This window comes from Astatotilapia calliptera, chromosome 6 (assembly GCF_900246225.1).
Source record: "Astatotilapia calliptera chromosome 6, fAstCal1.2, whole genome shotgun sequence".
Classification (NCBI taxonomy): Eukaryota; Metazoa; Chordata; class Actinopteri; order Cichliformes; family Cichlidae; genus Astatotilapia; species Astatotilapia calliptera.
The window spans coordinates 36,108,443-36,134,597 of NC_039307.1; the positions used below are offsets into that span (position 1 = coordinate 36,108,443).

Consider the following 26,155-nt stretch of genomic DNA (forward strand, 5'->3'; position numbering starts at 1 on the left):
CACATGTAGTTGTCTCATGCAGCTTTCTATTTTTAATCAGACTGGGGATTTTTGGTTTGCTTAAGTTTAAGTAATTAAGTGAGATTAAGTTTTATAAAGCCATTGACTTACAGTGGTGATGTCTAAAATTGGGGTCACACCCTTAACTCTAAATGATTTGACCACTTTTCTTTGTTAGGAGCATGGAAACCAACAGTTATATCAGGAGTCTCTGCTATTCTCCTGGCTCTCCTACTCGTCTCTGTCATCCTATGGATCATGTGAGCAGATGCTAAGTGTCATTTATTGTGTAGTTGAGTTTGTAATATCAGTGCACTTAGCACTTTGAACTAACCATTAAAAATGAATTATCCTGACCAGAAAAAAGAGATCCCCCAAGCAACAACAGCCTGAGCCTGGAGAGAGACCGGACACTATTGAACAGGTGAGAGGAGAGAGGAGGTGAACTATGTTGGTACAAAAGAAACAAAAACACATTCTAGCATTAAAGTGCAGCACTCTGTAGGTTCCAACAAAAAAAAGACAAAAAAAAAAAGTTCTCTCTACTCTTCTTTGTAGTCAAAGTTAAAGCACTGATTTTAATCTTTTATGAATTGTACATTTCTTATGTCTACAGCTGCAATCTGCAGATGGCGAAGTCGTCTATACTGCTCTCCGCTTTGTCAAACACAAGGCAAATACGGTCCAAGCCAACATCAGACCAGCCCAGGCCAAAAAACACAAGGAAGAAGACGAGAGGGTCGTCTACTCCGCTGTCACTTTCAGAAGTGCTAGTACTTCCCCTAGGTCAGTGGCTTCTCGTGTGTTTACAGAAATAAAACAACTTAATTCAGTCTGTTTTGAGCTTTTTGTGATATCTGTTCAGCAGAATCCAGACCACAACTCCAGAAGATGCAGAGGATCCAGCTGCTCTGTACAGCACAGTCAACAGACTTCCCAGACATGGAAAACCATCTCTCTAGCAGACTTTTTATCCACGGTAATGTTTTAAAATCTTTATGAAGTCCTAAGTATGCATCCAGCACTCCTGAATACAGTTACATCAAAGACAATTTTAAATTTGACTGACCTTTTTGAGTTCTCTCTCCAACTTCTTCACACAGATGTCATAACTAACCTGTATGAAATTGAGCAGCATTGTGTTTAAGGTCATTTCTATCATTTTATGGGCACTTTTCCATTGTCACAAGAATCGCTACTCTTCCTGAGTTATTGGTCAGATATTAATGAAACATATACATGTTACAGTAACTTATTAATAGTGATGACTCTTGATCCAGATGTGCTAATGACATAATTAATAATATTTTCTTGTTTCTTTTGTTTCCCTGTGCTCTGGATTATTTTGGTTTTTACTGTAATTATTCAACACCAAAAATGATTGTAATTTTTTTTCTTTTACCCGTATGTAAAATACTTTCTGTGATGTATTAATACATCACTAACTTCACAATTATTAGCAATAAGGAGCCACTTAATCAAAAATATACTTATAGGTCCCTCTAAATGTATTTCCTAACATTATTTTTGTTTTGTTTTTGGCAGCAAAGAATAAAGCCTCTGTCCCTGCCTCACCCCTCCTTATTTCATGATTTGGTTTGTAAGATTCTAAGATATATTGCAATTCTCTGTACATGGGCCTCCAATTCTGTCTCCTCCAGCGTTTGCAATTAGTTAAAAAATGCCTCAACACACCTCTTAACTGGCACCAGAAGGCATGATCACATCACCCCAGTTGTAGCCAATCTACACTGGCTCCCTGTTAAATACCGTATCGTTTTTAAAATCTTTCTGTATACTTTTAAATTTTTAAATAACCTGGTGCCCAGTTACCTAACAGACCTTCTTGGCGTGTATAACCCCAAGAGAGCACTCAGATCCTCTAACCAACTGCTCTTAGTGCAACAAAGGCCCTGACGAAAGACCAGAGGGGACCAAGCTTTTGCAATTGCAGCACCCAAACTCTGGAACAATCTTCCTATCGATGTTCGCATGTCAGATTCCATTCAATCGTTTAAATCACACTTAAAAACTCACCTTTTGAAGCAAATTAGACTTCCACCAGGGCCCTATTTCAGGAAGCCGGTTTAGTGCAAACTCTGAGTAAGTATACCCTGAGTTAACGAAAACTCTGGGTTTTCGGTTTCACAAAGCGAGTTTAGATTAATTCTGAGTGAGTTACTATGACGACACACTCCGTGAAGCTAACCTGCCCCCTAGCAGGTTTACTTCAACTAACCCTGACTTTCTCCGCCTCTTTGTCGGAAACCTGACTGTAGGAAGTGTCAGACATGGCGTGCTCCTTCCTTGAAGAGCCAGTAGATGTTGAAGCCCAAATTCTCCGCAGAGCTCTCCGCCGGGAGAGAGTGATTAGAGCGCGTTCGGACATTTTATCATTTCCTGATGATTTTCTGTGTGAACGTTACCGTTTTTCAGCACAATCTATAATTCATTTGAATAACATCCTCAGGCCTAATATTGCTCATGTGACACATCGCGGACATCCTCTCAGTTCTGTACATATTATTTGTATTGCACTTCGGTTTTTTGCAAACGGGAGCTTTCTGTATAATATTGGTGACGCTGAGCACGTTTCCAAGGCTACCGTCTGTCGGGCAGTCAGGAATGTTACAGTTGCACTGAAACGTCTCCTGTACTCGTTTGTGGTGTTCCCCGGTCATAGACCCACAAGATTTATCAAAGAGGGATGCCACAAAATTGCAGGTATCAGGATGAACAAAACTTAATTCATGATGTGGTGATATTTGAACTACTACTTAAATTTTACATTTATTCCCACGGTTCACAGGCGTGATTGGCTGTATAGATGGCACTCACATTCCAATCATTGCTCCTTCAGTAAATGAAGGAGACTATGTGAACAGGAAGTCTTTCCACAGCATTAATGTACAGGTACATAGTTCCCTGTAGCATTTCAAACTAACAAATTATTTCATTATAGTAATGGATGCTAATTTGTGTTCTCTGCACTGTGAAGATCATATGTGATGCTGCCAACATTATCACAAATGTGGAAGCCAACTGCTCAGCCTCTGTGAGTGGTGGTGGTGGAGGACCCCCACCTTTTTTTCTGTTGGCTATAACGGGTCACATTTGAGCATACAGAGTAAGCAAATATGTACTTGTAATGCGCTCAGATAATTTCAATAAGTGCTTACAGAGGGGAAATTAATGTAGCCTCTAACTGCAATCGATTTACATCGGACAAACAGACCAAGCACTATGGCTCATAATACAATTACACCTTACCTGTTTGGACTATATTTTTATATTTCATTTGTACTTGCTGCCAGGAACGTTTGGGACCTGTTGGGTTGCACCTGCGCTCACATCACATCACAAAATCAAATGTATAAAATAAAAAATAAAATAAAATAAAATAACGTGTTAAATGGGTGGAAATCCCTAGATCAATGTTTAAATTAACACTCACGCATTGACTCTGTCGGCTATGTTTTGCCATGCATGCTCCCTTTCTTTTGCAGCTGAGGCTGTGTTACTTTTTTTCCGCGGAATTTGCATGTTATCGGCATATGCTGCCATCAGAATTTCGGCCTCAAGCGCTGTAAAATGCATTGACCGCGCCTTCTTTCCCTCCGTCTCCATGGTGACTCGCTTAATCTGTGCTCCACTAATCAGGGCTTTATGTATCCTCGTGCGCGCGCTTAACTTGGGGTTAAAGCAACTCTGCGTTGATTGAACTAATTGTTATCAGCCTTTCTGAAACCGAATATTCCGAGTTGGACAGTTCGGGGTTACTCAACCCTGAGTATCGTTTTTCACTCTGAATTTTCTAAACCGGCTTCCTGAAATAGGGCCCAGGGGCCCGTTCTTCGTACGTCGCTTACTACATCCAAGATCAAATGACACATCCAAGATCAAATCATCGCGCTAACCGTGAGCTCGCTAATCCGGTTCCCCGAACACACCTGCTGTTGACGATTACTACAGCTGGACGCAGGAATGTGACATCACTGGGTGTCGTAAAAGGGGCTACGCATCGATAGTAGAAACATTGATCGGCAACCCGAAAATGTCGAAGGGGCGTGCTCGGTATTTTCCGGCAGCAGAGCAAGAACTCATGAGTGAGGGATTTCAGGAGTTTCAGAGTTTAATTAAAACGCAAGAGAACACTGCAAAGGCTGCAAAAGCAAGAAGAGAGGGCTGGCAGAAAGTTGCTGACAAATCAAACTCGTAGGTAATTTAATAATAATACTGATAATAATGGATTGGATTTATATAGCGCTTTCCAAGGCACCCAAAGCGCTTTACGATACCACTATTCATTCACTCCCACATTCACACACTGGTGGAGGCAGCTACGGTTGTAGCCAGGCTGCCATATCGTGCCATCGGCCCCTCTGGCCAACACCAGTAGGCGGTAGGGTAGATCTATCATATGACACTATATTGTCCAATATCATATGGCATTATATTATATTATAATATGTTATATTATATCCCCTTTCACATTAGAGCCACAACAGGACCCACAAGAACATGGGAACAAGTAAAAGTGGAATACAGGAGTATTCTACAGAATGGTAATATTTATCTCTTAGATTGCTTTGCGTCTCTTGGCAAGGTAATACTGGCCTGTAATACTCTGTTAGTTTGTTCATAACAGCAACCAAGAAAAGGGCAGAGGAAAAAAAGACAGGTGGTGGTCCTGCACCCCCTCGTCAACAAGTTGGTTAAGTAAATAATACCCTCACGGGAATATCGATATCTCTCTATGAGCACACTGTCGCGCTGAGCTAAAGGATCCTGTCTATCCCGCAATATACGCTGAATTCTGAGGACTCTCCTTATCAATCTTGCACCTTCCGCAATGGGTTGGTCGCGTATACGGACAGGACATGGCTGCGACAGGCTTCCCAAATCCACCTTCGCTTTTATAGCCGTGGTCTCTCATCTTGATTACACGAAGTAATTTACAATTACTACTCTGAAATATGAATTACATCTGTAATAATCACATACATGTAATAGAATGTTAATAGTTCATTTCCCTTTTTTAGGAAATGACCTGTATGTATCTGTGTGACATCAATAAAAGGATCAAGTGCTGCATTATCTTTAGTTACATTGATAATATTTATTTATGGTGAAACAGTGGAAAAATATCGCTGTTGCTTTCGTATAAATGAAGCGGACATACCTGCGTGGCCGCGATCTAATCCTGTTTACATAAAGTAAACCTGCTCCCGAGCAGGTTTACGCTTACGGCTCTGTTGCTATGACAGCAAGTCCCGGATGAGCTTCGGGGAACCGACTGATCCAGGATCACGCGAAATCGTCAACAATCTAATCCGGCTAACCTACTTAGCGAGGTACGAAGAACGGGCCCCTGGTCTGCAGTTGTGCTATGTAACTGTAACTATAACTGTTTTTAATTGTTTTTAACTGTTTTTGTTGCCTTTGTTGTAATCTGCTTTGCTACCTTGTGTGAAGCACTTTGTCCTTTTTAAATGTGCTATACAAATTAAATATTGATTGACTGATTATTGATTGATGTCTCTGTTAAAGGTGAAATCTGGGTTTAAAAAACTGACAGACAGTTGGAAATTAAACTCTGAAATCCATATAAAAGAAACTTCTTGAGTTTCCCAGTATTAGTTATATTACTTCATTTCAGACTGAAAAATAATGTGTTTGTGTTGCTTTAGCCAACATGCATCAGCTATATCCAAAAGTCTACAGAAAAGCCTGCCTCTCTCCGTTTACCTTTGAGCTGCTGTGTACAGATTTGAGCCTTTGTCAAACACTCTGAGTTTATTAATGAATTCTTAGAAAAACAGAGTCAGGTTAGAATTTAATACTGCTTCACCTCACCTTAAAATGCTTCACTGCAGCAGTTTGATCATGAAGGCAATTTTTGAGCTGTCAAAAGAATATATCTGGCTCTCATGCTGAAACACTAGAGAGCAGCAAAATTCAGTTTCTTGAAGTGGAATGGCAGAAAGGATCATAATTTGTTAGACTCCTCTCAGGAACCATGTTTGAAATCATGCTTCAGATTTTCTTTTTTTTATAAAGCTTACATCAGTATCAGGTGAACAATCCCATAGCCAGCTATGGGTTGAGTGGGGTCTTCGTCAGGTAATGCTGCTTTGTTAGTCGAGTAGTTATTTTCAACTACACCCATTTTCAGGTTTCATCACTCATTTAATTTAGTGGATTTTAATTATGGCTTTCCTGAAACACCCAAGGAATACGTGTGTTCTTCCAGACTAAAGAATTATTTACTTATTACCAAATCTCTAAACTACTATGGATCAACTCACTGAAATAAAAAAATATAAAAAACAATTTAAAAAACACCATAAAATCCTCAAAAAGCTCAGTCTGTCATAGAAAATGGAATCTGGCCTGAAAACTTTCACATCTTCTCTTGAAATATAATAATAAGATGTCTATGGCATTTCTGCATTATAAATATGTGAACAGTCTACAGTAGTAGTATAGTATACAGTCCACATTTATACCATTCCCCAACTCCCACAAAGGGAGTGGAGCAGTTGTTTTTTGGGGATCCCTTTAGTATAATGGGTTCTCTGTGGTGGAGCCCATATATGTTGCCCACAGGATTACCTTTTGTGGGCCCATAAAGACAAAATCGGTATGGATCCTACATGGGCCCCACTGTCAGTCTATGCAATATAAAGTACTTTGAAAATGCCTTTCCTTGTGATAAATAAAAGTTGTAAAACTGAGAATTTCTCTTTCTCTCTAAAAGTGGCCTTGGTGAGCTGTGGTTTGGCATTAGAACACCACAAATTATTCCCTCAAGACTTTATAGGAAATATTAAGAGTGCTGTATATGGATTGGAAAACCACAGCAGTCCCAGATGTACTGACTTCATGCCTAATAATAACTCGAAGAGGAAGGAAGTGTGCTTGGTCTAATAGCTACAGTTCTGCCTTCTGCTTACTGAACTGATCATATGAGAACATTGTCATTAGAAGACAACATCTTTCTCTATGGTAAGAAGACTTTGTTTACATTCTTATTTTATTGCACAGTGAAATGCACTAACTCAATTCTTTACTGATGTAATTTTCTTTGAAATCACACAGAGAGATGAGAGGAGCAGCCATGAGTGTAACTGCAGCAGCATTGAGTGGATTTATTGTCCTGCTTCTCACTGTGCCAGGTACTGAATACCTAACCTCTACAATGAAGGGCCTTTTCAGATGAAACTAAAAGAGATATATTTAAAAAATTACAAATGCATCACTTCCCATTACCATGCATTCTTTATTGAGTTATATTATTGTTTTGGTAATAAGATTTGGTAAAAATGTTGACATATTCAGCAACTTTCAGTCTTTTAAGAAGGATAGACATGGATAGGACTGTTTGAAATGTGCAGCACAACATCTGGGTCTGGGTCTAGTTTATCCGAAGGAAACTGACTCTGCACGAGAAAAAGAAAAAAAAAAGGAAAAGGAAAAAAAGGAACCAAACCTCATCACTGCATTTTCATAACTTTCTATTCTGTGTTGGTTACTAGCAAATCAGCCCTTAGAGACCAAAAAATACACTATAAAAAGTTTGTAAAAACAACAACAACAAAAAACAACAACCAATAACTGCCACTTGGATACCAAAAATAGTAAAATAAAATAAAGGAAATTTACCATCACATTAAAATCTTTTTCTGCATGAAAATACAGACAATGGTAAATTAAAATGCAGTTGTTTTGCAGGCAACTGCTGTTGAGATTTGGCTTTGCATAAATAAAATTGAAATTAAAATTGAATTCCATTTTAGCTTTGCATTTACATTAAATCTTGCAGATTCTTATAAAAAATTAAATATTAAATTAAAAAACTTGATTTACCTAATAGCATGGTCAAACTGTCTGATAAAATGAATGAGACTTATAATTGCAGAAAAGTACTGTTATTAGTGGGGGTTTTATAATGTAATTTGATGTGAAAAGTCTTTTTTTTTATTAATGTAATAAAATAGTGCAATACAATTGGTAATAGAGATTTAGTGATCAAGTGGCATAAAGCCACTGTGGTATAATCCATAAAACCCTGTAACCTGCAGTGGTCTCCCTGTGTAAAGTTAATTTTCATCCTATGTCTCTGCTCATAAAATGAAATACTGTTGAGGTTCGACCTACACCCCTTGTTCAGAACTAAAATACAAAATCTGATTGGTGCTGATTTAACCCTTTCACTTTTTAATATATAAAAAAGTAATTCCAAAAATATTTTGATACTGTTAGTGTTAGACACTTTATTTTAAGTACAAACAATAATTTAAGGAATCTAACATTTACATAACAATCAATAAATATGACGATCTCTTAAGAATAACAAAACAGAATTTACGTTTCTGTTTTTATTACTTTTTATTATTTTTATTATTATTACCAATTTTGGTAATATAAATGCACCACTTGTGAAATGACCATATACCTGTTGACAGTTTAATAAAAGTCGCAGATGTTATGTACTCACTTAAAAAACTGTGCACTCATTTGTAAAAAGTTTCCCAACCATTTTTAAAACTTTAATTACACAACATGTAAAGAAATGAATAAATCCATGTAAACTTACAAAATCTATATTTATTTTACTTTAATTTTTTAGTGTCACTTTAAATCTGTGCACCAAATTTTAAATATGGATTTACAGCAGTAAACTGCATTTAGCTGTTTTACGTTTTCAATAAACATGGAACGTATGCAAAGTTGTAAATTTAGTAATAAATAAATAAATACAAATAAAAATCATGTTTAATTGCAGCCACAGGTTTCTGAGTTTATTTACATTAGGCGTGTTAATGTATTTATATTTTTTACATCTGCATTGTTTACAGTGTACAGCAGCAGCCAGGCATGCAGAACTTCTGTTCTGCATTTTTATGAACTGCTCTGTCAGACTCACAGTCTCATTAGAGAGAAAACAGTATCAGATGAAATGTTTTTGACTAACTTAGGTTAAAAAATCCTATTTGTCAATTAACATTACGTTTACTCTTGTAATTCCTTTGTTCACTACAGCTTAACAATTTAATCATAAATAATAATGCTATTTAAAAAAGGAAGGAACGCTCTGCTTTTATAATAACATGCAAAGCTTTTTTATTATTTATGTTGCTTTTCATGTTAAAGAAAATGTAAACAAATGTTTTCATTATTAATGCAACTGTGATTGTGTCTGTAGTGTCTGATGTGCTCTGTGTTACAGCGGTACTGGGTCAGACTGGTTGGTCAGTGACTTACACTTACACTCACATCTGCGCATTAAAAGGATCAACAGTGGACATAGGCTGCAGCTACAGTTACCCAAACAATAGGAACCGTGGAATTATGTTTCGGGAAAGATTATGGTTTATTAGAAATGAGTATTATGGGCCAGTGGATTTGAGAACAGACCCAGACTACACAGGGCGGGTTGAGCACCAGTTTCATGAGAAGGACTGCACTCTGAGGATCACAGACCTGAGAGAGAGTGACTCAGCTGAGTACAAGTTCAGATTCATGACAAACCAGTATGGTGGAAGTTATACTGGCTCACCTGGAGTCACTTTGACTGTCACAGGTAAGATTTTCATTGAAAATAAATATTGTGTTTGTCTTTCAGTCACTTGCTTTTAGCCATGTTGCTTACATTCAACCTGCTCTGAAGGTTTGTTTTTCCGTGTTCATTCACTTTGATGGTTTAGTTAAAATGAAGACGATTTGTTCTTTCCTTCCATATTCAGACCTGCAGGTGAAGAGAAGAAAATCATCAGCCCACACAGAGCTGCAGTGTCACAGCAGCTGTGATGTAATTGATCCTCCATCATATGTTTGGTACAAAAATGGACAGAAAATAGAGGAAGAAACATCTCTGCGAGTCTCTGTTGGAGGTGATGACAGCAGCTATTCCTGTGCTGTTAAAGGACATGAGGGTTACCGCTCTGCTGCAGTGTGTGAGTTTACTCCACAGTGTCACTATGAAATGTCATGTAACATGTGAAATTAAACCTTCAATATTAGGGGGGAAAAAAATCACAATTTAAAGATTTTCATCTCCTCCAGATGTTCCAAAGCTTCCCTCTGTGTCAGTGAGTCCCTCTGCTGAGATAGTGGAGGGCAGTTCAGTGACTCTGACCTGTAGCAGTGATGCTAACCCAGCAGCTAGTTACACCTGGTACAAGGAGGATGGTCAAACACCTCTGAGTAAGGAGTGGTGGCTCTCCTTCAGCTCCATCCAGCCCTCTGACTCTGGACAGTATTATTGTACAGCTGAGAATGACCTGGGGAAGAGGACATCTGAATCTGTTTTAATCGACGTGAAATGTCAGTAAATCAACTTTAATAACATTAATTTCTCTTGAACAGTTTCACTTCCTTCCTTATGTCATTATTTGTTGCATATTTAACATTTCCCTAGTTAAAGTGCAGTGATGTCTAAACTAACTGTAAAATATGTCAATAATTCTTCTGAAGCATTAGGTAACTGTATTTTATGCAAATGTCTATATTGTTTAAACTTTTTTTGACAGCAACAAAAAAGCACCAAGAACACAAAAAACTTTTTACTGTTTATTGACATCACTGTGATGTTCCTGTGTTGTATAATCTGTCATCAGTGATCTACACCTCACATACAGGAATGACGACTACATAACAATATCATTTTACATAATTTTGTAAGGACTCACAATAACCATGATGGGGTCTGCTCATGTATCCCGACAACATACAGACAGCCACAATACTTATATTCAGTGTTCTTATTAACATTAATTGATTTTGATAATATCGCCTGCAGATGCTCCAAAGCCTCCCTCTGTGTCAGTGCGTCCTTCTGGTGAAATCAAAGAGGGCGGATCAGTGACTCTGACCTGTAGCAGTGAAGCTAACCCAGCAGCTACGTTTGTCTGGTACAAGATAAGTGGAAGAACACCTCTTAGTGAAGAACGACAGCTTGTCTTCAGATCCATCCAGCCCTCTGACTCTGGACAGTATTACTGTATAGCTGTTAATAAATTAGGGAGGAGGACATCTGAATATATTTCTATTGATGGGAAATGTGAGTGGAACAATTTTTATACATTTTTCTCAAATCCACCAAAAACTTCTCTCTATGATAGTGAGATTTTTCTCTTCTTTTCAAGATTGTATTTACTTATTATTTTCTCTTTTTAAAAATGTTATTTTTCTTTTTCATGTACTGCATCAGATGTCATAAGTCTTTGAGTGATGACTAGTAAATCTGCAATCTTATACTGTACCTCTGATGTAAAATTTGATAATAAAACACTAGAGTTCCAGTTGTTAAAATCTTTTTAATTCCACATCATTTGCCCAATGGTGGTTTGTCTCGCAGATGCTCCAAAGTTTGTGTCAGTGATGGTGAGCCCTTCTAATGAATTCAGGGAGGGCGGATCAGTGACTCTGACCTGTAGCAGTGATGCTAATCCAGCAGCTCAATACTCCTGGTACAAGAAGAATGGACAAAAGCCTCTCAGTAGTGAACAGCAGCTCTCCTTCAACTCCATTCAGCCATCTGACTCTGGAGAGTATTACTGTACAGCTCAGAACAAAGTGGGGAGGAAGAAATCTGAATATACCTCCATTGATGTCAAATGTGGGTGAACAAGTTTCCAAAAATGTATTCATGTATTTTGAAAAAATATTTGTCCTCAAACATCTGCTTTGTTCTTCTCTCTCCACTTCATAATTCATTTCAGCTGCTGTCGATCCCTGAACTGCTCCATTTCTTCTATGTTTATATGCAACATCTTTGTGAAATCGTTTTATGTCTTAATTTTAAAGGATATATTTGCATATATCCTTTAAAATTAAGACATAAAACGATTTCACATGTCAGCCGATCATGATCATTGACTTCCATTTAGTTGTGAAAATGATAAATACTTTCTGTGTTGTTTGATCTGTTTAATAATTCAACCTTTGAAGGAACTAATAAACATGCTGTTGTCTGCCTGTGTTTCCTCCAGATGATCCAAAGCTTCCCTCTGTGTCAGTGAGTCCTTCTGGTGAAATCAAGGAGGGCACTGGAGTGACTCTGACCTGTAGCAGTGATGCTAACCCAGCAGCTCAATACTCCTGGTACAAGAAGAATGGACAAAAACCTCTCAGTAATGAACGGCAGCTCTCCTTCAGCTCCATCCAGTCCTCTGACTCTGGACAGTATTACTGTAGAGCTGTGAACAAGCTGGGGTCAAAACTTAAATCCATCGCTATTCATGTGAAATGTAAGTCAAATAATTTTCACAAAAATGTCTGTAAATATTTCTACATGCTTGTCTATAATATCATTTTTCTTCTGGTCTGTCTGCTTTACAGTCAGCTGCTGTTACATTTAGCACAGGTCAGATAGAGCAGAGCGCGGCTGTGACTGGTGATTCAACAGCTGCTAAAAATGAAGGGAAAGTCTAGGATCTATCAAGTTTAAAAACATATATGATCATCTGTTCTCCATCTGTAGATGATCTGTACTGAATGCCAGAAAACTGCATCTGTCAAAGATGAAACATGGTGTCCCCTGGCGGCTGGAACAGTTTCATACCACAGTGCTCTCTCTCTGTTTTACTCACAACACATACTTGAAGACCTGAACTTTACTACATAAAACTGATTTCAGTGTTTTTAACTACAGTAGCTGGTCCAGAAGATCTCCAGTATAAAGCAGTCTTTATTTAGTTTGTGTATTTTTGTTCTTCTCATTTGTTGTTTACATAATCAAACCAAACCCTGATGTATGCCTAGAAATGCAAACTAAAAGAGAAATATGTCACAAAGCCACACATGCTGTTAAGCATATTGTTTTTTCCAAGTAGAAGTAAAATTATCGAAGCTTCTGTAAAACACATCTGTCTGTGGTTTCTAGACAATCTGCAAATCTTTCCTTTACTGACACAGTGATGGTGGAAAGTTTGAACTGGCCTTCATGTTCCCAGAAATGAACTGTAATTTGATCCACTCATTCAGTCACAGTATGTCTGAGGATGACGACATTGCTGCTAACAACATCCAGAACCCTTCACTCCTGTTATTGTACACTTACACAGTTAGTTGATTTGGTCAGAAATTCAAACTACAGTTATTTTCCTGAGTTTTCTCTTCCAGATGCTCCAAAGCCTCCCTCTGTGTCAGTGAGTCCTTCTGGTGAAATCAAGGAGAACGTTTCAGTGACTCTGACCTGTAGCAGTGATGCTAACCCAGCAGCTGCATATGTCTGGTACAAGATGAACAATCAAACACCTGTCAGTACAGATTCACAGCTCTCCTTCAAGTCCATCCAGCCTGCTGACTCTGGAGAGTATTACTGTACAGCTGAGAACAGGCTGGGAACATCAACACCTACAAACATTTCTGTTGATGTGAAATGTGAGTAAAACAGCTTTTTTAGCCTTGTTTTGTTTAGAACATTTTGCCATTTATTCAGATCATAAAGTTACAATGGGACTGAGAACATCTCTCTGATAACACCATCCAAATCTCATTACTGAGAAGCTCCAGTAGCATCAGGTTCATTGAGTTGTTTGATCTGTTTAATAATTCAACCTTTGAAGGAACTAATAACATGCTTTTGTCTCCCTGTGTTTCCTCCAGACAACCCAAAGTCTCCCTCTGTGTCAGTGAGTCCATCTGGTGAAATCACAGAGGGCACTGCAGTGACTCTGACCTGTAGCAGTGATGCTAACCCAGCTGCTACGTATGTCTGGTACAAGAGGAACAGCCAACCACTCAGCAAAAACCCACAGCTCATCTTCAGCTCCATCCAGTCCTCTGACTCTGAAGAGTATTACTGTAGAGCTGTGAACAAGCTGGGGTCAAAACTTAAATCCATCACTATTGATGTGAAATGTAAGTCACACGATTTTCACAAAGACTTTCAACATTCGTCACAGGTCACTTAGTTCAGAGCCTGACTTTGAGCCAGTGATTCAATAACTGTTGATAAATAAAGGGTAATCTAGGCTCCCTGAAGTTTATAATCATGTATATTTCTTATTGTGTGGGGGAACATTCATTTACAGGCTTGTTACACTTAAACTTCTTATCTTTTAAATTGTTCAGGGACTCTAATTCTGAAAGAATCTTAATATTGAACATTTCAATTGAATACTCATATATAGATATTTGCTTGCAGCAAATAGAGGCTGTGTACACTGTTACGTCACCACTAAGAGGTCTAGGGATGTGAGTGTGGGGATCGGTAACAAGTGGGTCCAGAATGGAATGAAAAGGAAACCAGACAGTCAATATATAATATAGCTTTATTACAAATAATCTTGACCAAAAGAGCCAGCAACACCGTTTTATCAATAATGCAAAGAAACAAAGGAAGCAGTTGCAGCAACAAAGGAAAAAAACACCTAACAAATAAAGGAGACACTTCTGGGGCCCACAAGCCCGTCTACTCACTCAACTTAACTCCTCAACACAGGCATGACAGACACACAAAGGACCCTTTCCAACACCTAGAGAACTGGTGTAGAGCCACAGGGGAAAAACCACCACACATACAGTTCATCTCCAGCTTATATAACCTCAGAGAAGTGATTGCTGACTGAGCCCAGGTGGTAAACGAGGCCAATGAACAAGAGCTGTGTCCTGGGGAGAGAGAAGAGTGAGAGAGAGACAGAGGGGTGGAGCAAGAGAGGAGGAGGCGGAGAGAGAACACCACCACACCCACACAAGGACAGTTTCAGGAGGACGATCTGATATCCTCGTGTTGGTGTTGTTCCCAGACCATCATGAAAATGTTGTTCCAGGTTCAACATTGCAAGTGACCAATCACATTGTTGTGACGTTATTCTTTTGCGCACCAAGCCATTCGTGCATTTATGAAATTCCAATGTTGCAAGGACAATATCAATTCTGCTTACTGTTTATTAAAGGGTTACGGTTAGGGTTAGGTTTAGGGTCAGGGTCCGTTGATCGGCGGACAGAGGCGGTTTCTCGCAGCTTAAGTACAGTTTTTTGTTTTACGCCGGTTTTACCCGAAGTCGCAAAAGTATGACGTCACAACATTCTGATTGGTCACTTGCAATGTTGATCCTGGAACAACATTTAGTATGATGATCTGGGAACAACACCAACACGAGGATATCAGATCAACCGTGTCAGGAGGCCCTGCTAGGGCCATAACATACACCAAGAAAAGCAAGGTAGAAGACAGAAAGTGATACTTGCACTCGATGGTTATTGCTGACTTAAGTTTCTAAACATGAAAGTATTAAATTGCTGGATCCTGGAATATCCGCAGAATATGCGCAGACAGAAACACTCTGATTGCTCAACAACATCCATGTGCGTGTGTATTCTGGTCTAAAGAAATATGCCAGAAATATGTCTGGCTCTGTTCTAAATACTTTGAGTGATTAACAAGGTCAGTGAAATGCTGCTGTAGGAGAGGGACCCAAAGCACTGGCACTAATAGACTTTAATTTCCACCACGGTTGCAAGGTCATAACACAGCTTGAAAAAAAATTCCCCTTCAGATACTAGGACCGGACTGAAGATGATTAAAAAAAACAACCAATGTCCAAAGAACAACACTGAAACACCTTCATAAAACCTGGAGAGCACTTTAGAAACATGCAGTAGGTGAAAGTCTGTCCTCTCTTATGCAAAATTCAGATAAGTGATGGGCGGCTCAAAACCTTCGGACAAATATCAGAGTTTAAAGAAATATGAAGCATAAATCTAACAGTTGTAGCCTAACAGAAAAATATAAGACATGTTCATAGTATAAACAAAAGTCTGAACAAGTAACAACCCAGCAAACAAAACTGAAGAATGTTGTTGTAATAGTGGCAGACATAACCTCCACATCTGGTTTTGGATCTTTGAGGAAGACTGAAATTTCTTTAAGTTATTTAATTTAATTTTTAATTTGATCTCTTTATTTGATAAGATTGAAATGCATGAATGAAGAACTATTTGCTGGAAATACTTTTGGTGATTGCAGTCAGTTTGACCATTAAGGCATTTTACACTGCAAAAGTTAAAGACCCTACAAAAGCACTAAGAAAATCACAATAATCCAAGACTATCTTTGAGCAAGCATTTAGGTACTTTTATAGGTGATTATCTAAGTCAAACATTTGTGAAGGAAGTGCCATCTTTCAATGACACTCTGCAATTGAGTGTTCATAGTGGAAAATAGATATGCCCCAAGAGAAGAAGGGGAGAGTCCTAGCAGCTGGCAGCTAGCTGACCTGGCTAAGAGCAGGAAATGCGAAGAGGCTGTATCTGCAGAAGGTTCTGGGTTGAAACTTCCTGGTCAGTCAAAGCCTTTCTGTGAAATCTACATAGATTTGTCAGAGTTCAAAAACCTGCTTGTTAGTTGAACTGTTGATAAAGATGCAGATGTTTGAGTGTAAATTTGTGCTGTGATAGGCTCTGTCTGTATTGCCTGTATCCTGCTTCTTACCCAGTTACATCTGGTCAATAAAACCTCCATTATAAGGCAATCATTATTGTTTTCAGAATTGGATATTTGTTCCAATAGTTTGTTGTTTATCATTAGTAAGGCAAACTCTGATAATATATGTTATGGGAATATCTTCATGTGTTCCTGCTAACACCATCCAGAACTCTTCACTCCTCTCATTGTAAACTTACACAGTTAGTTGATTTGGTCAGAAATTCAAACTGCAGTTACCTCTCTGTGTTTTCTCCTGCAGATGCTCCAAAGCCTCCCTCTGTGTCAGTGAGTCCTTCTGGTGAAATCACAGAGGGCACTTCAGTGACTCTGACCTGTAGCAGTGATGCTAACCCAGCAGCTACGTATGTCTGGTACAAGATGAACAATCAAACACCTGTCAGTACAGATTCACAGCTCTCCTTCAAGTCCATCCAGCCTGCTGACTCTGGAGAGTATTACTGTACAGCTGAGAACAGGCTGGGAACATCAACACCTACAAACATTTCTGTTGATGTGAAATGTGAGTAAAACAGGGCGTCATGGTTGTCAGTGTTTGAGATTTTCAAATCATGATATTCATTTTGATTCACATTGTCTATAGTATTCTATTTAAGATGCTGGGGTAAATAATGTTGTTTGCTAATCAACTAAATGATGTGGCTGAAATTTCATCATTATCTGATCAATAATTCAAACTTTGAAGGAAATTATAGGATATTGAATCCCTTTGTTTTCTCCTGCAGATGCTCCAAAGCCTCCCTCTGTCTCAGTGCGTCCCTCTGGTGAAATCAAAGAGGGCACTTCAGTCACTCTGACCTGTAGCAGTGAAGCTAACCCAGCAGCTACGTTTGTCTGGTACAAGACAAATGGAAGGACACCTCTCAGTAAAGAACCACAGCTTGTCTTCAGATCCATCGAGCCCTCTGACTCTGGACAGTATTACTGTATAGCTGCTAATACAGTGGGGACGACATCTGAATATATTTCTATTAATGTGAACTGTGAGTGGAAATAATTTCATATATTTCTCTCAGATCCATCAATAACTTCTCTCTATGACAGTGAGATTTAATCTCCCTTCAGAGGATAAATTTTTTTTTAAAGTTTTTTATATACTGCATAGGTTGTCATAAAACTTCGGCTCATTTCTGTAGTAATTCTACAACTTTATATCTTTGCTAAGAAGAAAATAAATAGATTCAACTACTGCACAAGACTTCGAGCTGTTACAGTGTTTAAATTCCTCATCATTTTAACAAATTACTGATCATTTGCACAACTGTTTTTCACACAGATGCTCCAAAGTTTCTGTCAGTGATGGTGAACCCTTCTAATGAATTCAGGGAGGGCGGATCAGTGACTCTGATCTGTAGCAGTGATGCTAATCCAGCAGCTCAATACTCCTGGTACAAGAAGAATGGACAAAAACCTCTCAGTAATGAACAGCAGCTCTCCTTCAGCTCCATCCAGCCCTCTGACTCTGGAGAGTATTACTGTAGAGCTCAGAACAAAGTGGGGAGGAAGAAATCTGAATATACCTCCATTGATGTCAAATGTGGGTGAACAAGTTTATTTGTTTTAAGAAAAACTTTCTAAAATCCCTTCGTGTATAATTAAAATTGATTAACCTCAAACATTTGCTTTGTTAATCTCTGTCTGTTTCATAATTCATTTCAGCTACTGTCGATCACTGAACTGCTCCATTTATTGCATTTTTATATGCCACATATTCCCTTTGAAATCAATGCACAAAACTATTTCACATATCAGGTAATCATGATCATTGACTTCCATCAAGTAGTGAAATGATAAAAACGTTGTGATTTTTCAAAATGTACCTTTCAGTATATTAACCTTTTACACCTTTTACAGATGTAACTTCTTTAAAAAGGATAAATTCAATTTTCTTCATTAGTTTTTTTCTTGCATGCCAACTTATAAACATTTCAGTGCACATCCACATCTGCTGAATCATGTAAATAGTCCAATTTCATCAAATCTTAAAGTCATAGTGTAGATGGGAACATCTCTCTGATAACACCATCCAAATCTCCTCACTGAGAACTTCTGTAGCATCAGGTTCATTGAGTTGTTTGATCTGTTTAATAATTCAACCTTTGAAGGAACTAATAACATGCTTTTGTCTCCCTGTGTTTCCTCCAGATGATCCAAAGCCTCCCTCTGTGTCAGTGAGTCCATCTGGTGAAATCACAGAGGGCACTGCAGTGACTCTGACCTGTAGCAGTGATGCTAACCCAGCTGCTACGTATGTCTGGTACAAGAAGAACAGCCAACCACTCGGCAAAAACCCACAGCTCATCTTCAGCTCCATCCAGTCCTCTGACTCTGGAGAGTATTACTGTAGAGCTGTGAACAAGCTGGGGTCAACACTTAAATCCATCACTATTGATGTGAAATGTAGGTCAAACAATTTTCATAACAGCATTTTTTTTGTTCTCATAATTTCTTGTTTACAATTAGTGAAGTAAACTGTGATATAAGTTATGGAAATGCCATAAGTCTGCTGTCAGACTCGACAACAAAGACTTCGCAACTTACCAGTCTGAGGACGTTAACATTCGTGCTAACACCATCCAGAACTCTTCTGTCCTGTCTATGTACACTTACACAGTTAGTTGATTTGATCAGAAATTCAAACTGCAGTTACCTCCCTGTGTTTTCTCCTGCAGATGCTCCAAAGCCTCCCTCTGTGTCAGTGAGTCCTTCTGGTGAAATCACAGAGGGCACTTCAGTGACTCTGACCTGTAGCAGTGATGCTAACCCAGCAGCTACGTATGTCTGGTACAAGATGAACAATCAAACACCTGTCAATACAGATTCACAGCTCTCCTTCAAGTCCATCCAGCCTGCTGACTCTGGAGAGTATTACTGTACAGCTGAGAACAGGCTGGGAACATCAACACCTACAAACATTTCTGTTGATGTGAAATGTGAGTAAAACAGGGCGTCATGGTTGTCAGTGTTTGAGATGTCAGTGTTTTGATTCACATTGTGTATAGTATCCCATTTCAGATATTGTGGTAAATAATGCCATTTATTCATATCATCAATTCAATGAGTCGGCTTAGATTTTGTCTTTGATCTAATCAATAATTTGAGCTTTGATCAAAACAATACCTTGCTATTATTTCCCTTTGCTTTCTCCTGCAGATGCTCCAAAGCCTCCCTCTGTGTCAGTGCGTCCCTCTGGTGAAATCAAAGAGGGCACTTCAGTCACTCTGACCTGTAGCAGTGATGCTAACCCAGCAGCTACGTTTGTCTGGTACAAGACAAATGGAAGGACACCTCTCAGTAAAGAACCACAGCTTGTCTTCAGATCCATCGAGCCCTCTGACTCTGGACAGTATTACTGTATAGCTGCTAATACAGTGGGGACAACATCTGAATATATTTCTATTAAAGTGAACTGTGAGTGGAAAAAATGTCATATATTTCTTTGAAATCCATCAATAACTTCTCTCTGTGATAGTGAGATTTAATCTCCCTTCAGATATTTTTATTTTATTTTATTTTTTATATACTGCATGAGTTGTCATAAAACTTCATTCCTTTAGCAATTCTACAGCCTTAAACTCCTTCTCTGCAGAAAAAAATATGTTTAAATGTTACACTTTTGGCTGTTACATTATGTCAATTTCACAACATTTCAACAATGATGTTTTTTCTCGCAGATGCTCCAAAGTTTGTGTCAGTGATGGTGAGCCCTTCTAATGAATTCAGGGAGGGCAGATCAGTGACTCTGACCTGTAGCAGTGATGCTAATCCAGCAGCTCAATACTCCTGGTACAAGAAGAATGGACAAAAGCCTCTCAGTAGTGAACAGCAGCTCTCCTTCAGCTCCATCCAGCCCTCTGACTCTGGAGAGTATTACTGTACAGTTCAGAACAAAGTGGGGAGGAAGAAATCTGAATATACCTCCATTGATGTCAAATGTGGGTACATTTTTTAAGAAAAATGTTTGAAAATTCCCTTCATGTCTCCTCACTGAGAAGCTCCTGTAGCATTAGATTCGTTGAGTTGTTTGATCTGTTTAATAATTCAACTTTTGAAGGAACTAATAAACATGCTGTTGTCTTCCTGTGTTTCCTCCAGATGATCCAAAGCCTCCCTCTGTGTCAGTGAGTCCGTCTGGTGAAATCACAGAGGGCACTGGAGTGACTCTGACCTGTAGCAGTGATGCTAACCCAGCAGCTACGTTTGTCTGGTACAAGAGGAACAGCCAAGCACTCGGCAAAAACCCACAGCTCATCTTCAACTCCATCCAGTCCTCTGACTCTGGAGAGTATTACTGCAGAGCTGTGAACAAGCTGGGGTCAACATTTAAATCCATCACTATTGTTGTGAAATGTAAGTCAAACAATTTTCACAAAAGCAGGTTTCAACATGTCTGTCAGTATTTCTACATATGTTGGTCTATAATATCATCTTTCTTTGGGTCTGCCTGCTTCATGATTGCAGACAGCTGCTGTCTCTCCCTGAGCAGAGCAAATTAAGATAAAACGTTATTTTTCTTTTTTGTGTTACATTTTTAGCACACAGTGTTACTGTGCTGTTCTGGTCAGTCAATCAGAAATATGAAAGGTACTTTTCATCTTCATCTTGTCTTCTATTTATGGTTATAAACTTATCACAGGTCACTTAGAGGAGAGCCCGACTTTGACTCTGTGCTGGTGATTCAGTGACTATTGATAAGTAAAACCTCATCTTGGCTCCATGACGTTTAAAAACATAATATGACCTATATTATCTTCCTCACTAAGAAAACAAATTGACATTTAGGACTCTGATAGTAAGATTTCCTCTAAGGTACATTTTTCAATGAAAATTTGTAAAATATATTTTTTAACATTTTCATCCTTTGAGGACTGCAGTTTTCCAGAAAGTTTTCTGTGATTCCTCTTTCTCGAGAAGAAATAAATGTCAGTACTTATGGTGGAATCAGGTTGATACAGTGGTCATCATTGTCGACTTATTATAAGAAGGTTCTGGGCTGAAACTTCCTGGTCAGTCAAAGCCTTTCTGTGAAGTCTGTCCAAAAACCTGCTTGTTAGTTTAACTGGTGATTCAGATGTCAATGTTTCAGTCTGTATTTGTGCCGTGATAGACTTTGCCTGTATCCTGCTTGTCACTCAGTTATGTCTGGTCAATAAAAACTCCAGTATAAGGCAATCATTATTATTTTCAGTATCTGTATTTTTGATCTTGTAATTTCTTGTTTACCATTAGTATGGAAATATCATAATGAGGATGTTGACGTTCCTGCTAACACCATCCAGAACTCTTTACTTGTGTCATTGTACACTTACACAGTTAGTTGATTTGGTCAGAAATTCAAACTACAGTTACCTCCCTGTGTTTTCTCCTCCAGATGCTCCAAAGCCTCCCTCTGTGTCAGTGAGTCCGTCTGGTGAAATCAAAGAGGGCACTTCAGTGACTCTGACCTGTGTCAGTGAAGCTAACCCAGCAGCTACATATGTCTGGTACAAGATGAACAATCAAACATCTGTGAGTACAGATTCACAGCTCTCCTTCAAGTCCATCCAGCCTGCTGACTCTGGAGAGTATTACTGTACAGCTGAGAACAGGCTGGGAACATCAACACCTACAAACATTTCTGTTGATGTGAAATGTGAGTAAAACAGGGCGTTTAGGAAACCTTCAGCTCATGAGTGTCAGTGTTTGAGATTTGCAAATCATTACATTCATTTTGATTCACATTGTCCATAGACCCTTTTTTAGATATTGTGGTAATTTGTTTCATTTTTTCATCAAATCATAATGTGGCTAAGCTTTTGTCTTTAATCTGATCAATAATTCAACCATCACACCCTCCGGTCCCCTTTCTTGAAGATGGGAACCACCACCCCAGTCTGTCAATCCAACCTCCATGCAACATTGTAGAGACGTGTCAACCTGGACAGCCCTGGACAGCATCCAGAGCCTTTAGGAACTCAGGGAAGACTTCATTTACTGCAGGGGCTCTGCCACCGAGGAGTTGTTTAACTGCCTCAGTTATCTTGCCCATAGAGATTGGCGAGTCATCCCCCTCATTCCCAGACTCTGCTTCCTCAACAAAAGACGTGCCAGTGGGATTAAGGAGGTCCTCGAAGTATTCCTTCCACCACCCAACAATTTTCTCAGTTCAAGTCAGCAGCGCTTCACTCAATGCAAGTAGAGCTCTGTGTGTTGAAGATCTCGTGGACTGGGGCCGATGTCCAGCATTCCCAGTGGATCGGTCTGCCAGGACCTCTGCTCCTGGCTGCTGCTGGCACAAAATGCACCCGACCCCTACGGCGTCTCCTGCAGGTGGTGGGCCTGCAGGAGGATGGGCCCATGTCTCTCTTTTGGGCTGTGCCCGGCTCAGCCCTGTGGACTAAGGCCCGGCCACCATACACTCGCCTTTGGGCAGCTTCCCCAGGCCTGGCTCCAGGACGGGGCCCCGGTAACCCTATACTGGGCAGGGTGAACTTCTAAATCGCTCTTTGTCTAGTCCTTCACCAAGGACCATTTTGCCATGGGAGACCCTACCAGGGGGCAGAAGCCCCTGGACAACATAGCCCCTGGGTTCCCTGGGACACATAAACCCCTCTACCACCATAAGGTAGTGATATGCGGAGGGGATCTTTAAAAAAAAGATACAATGCTGTCATTTTTCTTTGCTTTCTCCTGCAGATGGTCCAAAGCCTCCCTCTGTGTCAGTGCGTCCCTCTGGTGAAATCAAAGAGGGCACTTCAGTCACTCTGACCTGTAGCAGTGATGCTAACCCAGCAGCTACGTTTGTCTGGTACAAGACAAATGGAAGGACACCTCTCAGTAAAGAACCACAGCTTGTCTTCAGATCCATCGAGCCCTCTGACTCTGGACAGTATTACTGTATAGCTGCTAATACAGTGGGGACGACATCTGAATATGTTTCTATTAATGTGAACTGTGAGTGGAAATAATTTCATATATTTCTCTCAGATCCATCAATAACTTCTCTCTATGACAGTGAGATTTAATCTCTCTTCAGAAGATTTATTTTTATTTAATTTTTTATATACTGCATCAACTTTCATAAAACTTTGTCACATTTCTATAGTAATTCTACAGCCTTATACCTTTGTTTAGAAGAAAAAAAATAGGGTCAACTACTGTACAAAACTTCAAGCTGTTACACTTTATAAATTCCTCATCATTTTAACAAATTAGTGATAATTTGCACAATTGTTTTTTCTCACAGATGCTCCAAAGTTTGTGTCAGTGATGGTGAGCCCTTCTAATGAATTCAGGGAGGGCGGATCAGTGACTCTGACCTGTAGCAGTGATGCTAATCCAGCAGCTCAATACTCCTGGTACAAGAAGAATGGTCAAAAACCTCTCAGTAATGAACAGCAGCTCTCCTTCAGCTCCATCCAGCCCTCTGACTCTGGAGAGTATTACTGTACAGCTCAGAACAAAGTGGGGAGGAAGAAATCTGAATATACCTCCATTGATGTCAAATGTGGGTGAACATGTTAGTTTTTTTAAGAACAACTTTTGAAAATTCCCTTCATGTCTAATCAAAATTAATTAACCTCAAACATCTGCTTTGTTAATCTCTGTCTGCTTCATAATTCATTTCAGCTGCTGTCATTATCTTTATATGCTATGCATTCCATCTAAAATTAAGACATAAAACAGTTTCACATGTCAGCTAATCATGATCATTGACTTCCATTTGGTTGCCATGATAAATGATAAATCTAAACAATAAATGTTTTCTCTCATGACACTATGTAAACATTTCAGTGCACATCCACATTTGCTGTATCATGTTCATGGTTTAGACGATCTGACGTTTTTTCCTGGTGCACCACTACCATGAAGTTCAGCCCCAGATCTAAAAACGCTGGGAGTAAAATGTACATAATAACATAATGCATAATTTGAAAGTCTCACAAAGCCATATTTCATTTACAATAGAACATATAAAGAAATCTAAATCTAACTAAAATGAGAAAAACACTCCCTCATTTTAAATTTGATGGCAGGATGTCTCCAAACCTTGGATCATGGCCCTGATTTTTTTTTGTGTAACATTTCTTCTTCTTTTAATAATCATAATCATCTGGGAATTGAGGAGACAAGTTGCTGGACTTTTGGAAAGAGACTGTTGTCTCATTCTCTTCTGATGTAGGATTCTAGCTGCTCATTGGTCCTGATGTTATCTTTATTGTATTGCTTTTGTATAATGATGTCTTACAGTTCAATTCAGCACCTGGACTCTTTCACTATCAACTAATAAATTAAGTATGTGGTTTAGCATTACCCTCCAATTGGAACGCCTTTCAACACCCACTGGTAAAAGGCCTTACATCAGTAACTGTGTAGGAGAATGATGTCAAAGCTGTATACACCTGTATATACCTGTATATACCTGTATATGCCTGTATACACCCGTATATACCTGTATATGCCTGTATACACCCAAATATACCTGTATATGCCTGTATACACCTGTATATACCTGTATACACCCGTATATACCTGTATACACCCGTATATACCTGTATACACCCGTATATACCTGTATATACCTGTATATACTCCCTCGAATCTTTCTGCTACTGAAATCCCCATAACTGACCACTTCCTCCTTTCATTTAATCTCACTCTCTGCTGCTCTTCTACCAAGCCAACCCGTCTCATCTCGTTCCGCAACATCAAGAACATTGATATGGACATTCTCACTACCAGTTTGGACAATGTTCAGATTCCGGACTTCTATTCTAATCCTGATGATTTGTTGTTATATTATAATAATTGTCTACGCACGGTCCTTGATTCTCTGGCTCCTGTAAAAACCCACTCTGTTTCCTACACTCGCTCTGCTCCCTGGTTTACCTCTGACCTCCGAGCTCTGAAGGCCAGAGCTCGGCAGCTAGAGCGTAAATATAAGAAATCTGGTTTAACTGTTGATTCAGAAATCTATAAATACCATGTACTTCAGTATAAAGACTCCATCAACAAGGCCAAACAAAGCTTCTACTCTGGTATTATCAGTTCTTATGAGGGTAATGCAAGGACTCTGTTTTCAGTTCTCAACAAACTAATTCAACCCCCCAACGCTTTACCACCGCACTTCTATTCCTCTGAAACCTGCAACTCCTTGATGCTGTTCTGGACTACGAAAATCAATAACATCCACCAGCAACTCAGATCAAATGTTGTGTCTACGCCCTCTCCAGAACCTTTTCTCCTTTTTGAGCCGTTTTCCCACTTTTCATCTTCCTGATTTATCTGATATTTCTGAGTTCATATGTAAATCAAAGCCTGCCACATGTCATCTTGACCCCATGCCCACGGGGCTTGTGAAATCCTGCCTCTCTTCTTTACTCCCACTCATTTCTGCTATCATTCACTCTTCTCTCACCACCGGTATCGTTCCCTCCTTATTGAAGACTGCTCTAGTCACTCCTATACTGAAAAAACCTTCCTTAGATCCTAACAACTTTAACAACCTCCGTCCGATTTCCAATCTACTCTTCATTTCTAAGATACTCGAAAAAGTGGTTGCAGCTCAACTTCATTTACACCTGGTTAATAATAACATCTACGAGAGATTTCAATCTGGTTTTCGCTCATGTCACAGTACCGAAACTGCTCTACTTAAAGTCACTAACGCTCTTCTAATCAGAGCTGACTCTGGTCTTCTCACCATTCTCGTCCTTTTAG

At 39.2% G+C, this 26,155-nt stretch overlaps 1 protein-coding gene across 1 annotated transcript in view; it reads left to right on the plus strand.

Annotated features, from left to right (window-relative positions):
* Positions 1–26,155, plus strand: part of LOC113024542 (hemicentin-1-like) — a 37,264-nt gene that overhangs the window by 5,688 nt on the left and 5,421 nt on the right. Inside the window, exons 10-33 of the mRNA XM_026171725.1 lie at positions 179–260; positions 361–424; positions 617–786; positions 869–913; positions 7,102–7,178; positions 9,233–9,586; positions 9,750–9,959; positions 10,069–10,329; positions 10,805–11,065; positions 11,363–11,623; positions 11,997–12,254; positions 13,129–13,389; positions 13,615–13,869; positions 16,698–16,958; positions 17,182–17,439; positions 17,733–17,993; positions 18,602–18,856; positions 19,129–19,389; positions 19,610–19,867; positions 20,131–20,391; positions 20,552–20,806; positions 21,828–22,088; positions 23,132–23,389; positions 23,682–23,942. Of these exons, the coding sequence (XP_026027510.1) occupies positions 179–260; positions 361–424; positions 617–786; positions 869–913; positions 7,102–7,178; positions 9,233–9,586; positions 9,750–9,959; positions 10,069–10,329; positions 10,805–11,065; positions 11,363–11,623; positions 11,997–12,254; positions 13,129–13,389; positions 13,615–13,869; positions 16,698–16,958; positions 17,182–17,439; positions 17,733–17,993; positions 18,602–18,856; positions 19,129–19,389; positions 19,610–19,867; positions 20,131–20,391; positions 20,552–20,806; positions 21,828–22,088; positions 23,132–23,389; positions 23,682–23,942 (5,409 nt within the window). The remainder of the gene's footprint in view (positions 1–178; positions 261–360; positions 425–616; positions 787–868; positions 914–7,101; positions 7,179–9,232; positions 9,587–9,749; positions 9,960–10,068; positions 10,330–10,804; positions 11,066–11,362; positions 11,624–11,996; positions 12,255–13,128; positions 13,390–13,614; positions 13,870–16,697; positions 16,959–17,181; positions 17,440–17,732; positions 17,994–18,601; positions 18,857–19,128; positions 19,390–19,609; positions 19,868–20,130; positions 20,392–20,551; positions 20,807–21,827; positions 22,089–23,131; positions 23,390–23,681; positions 23,943–26,155) is intronic.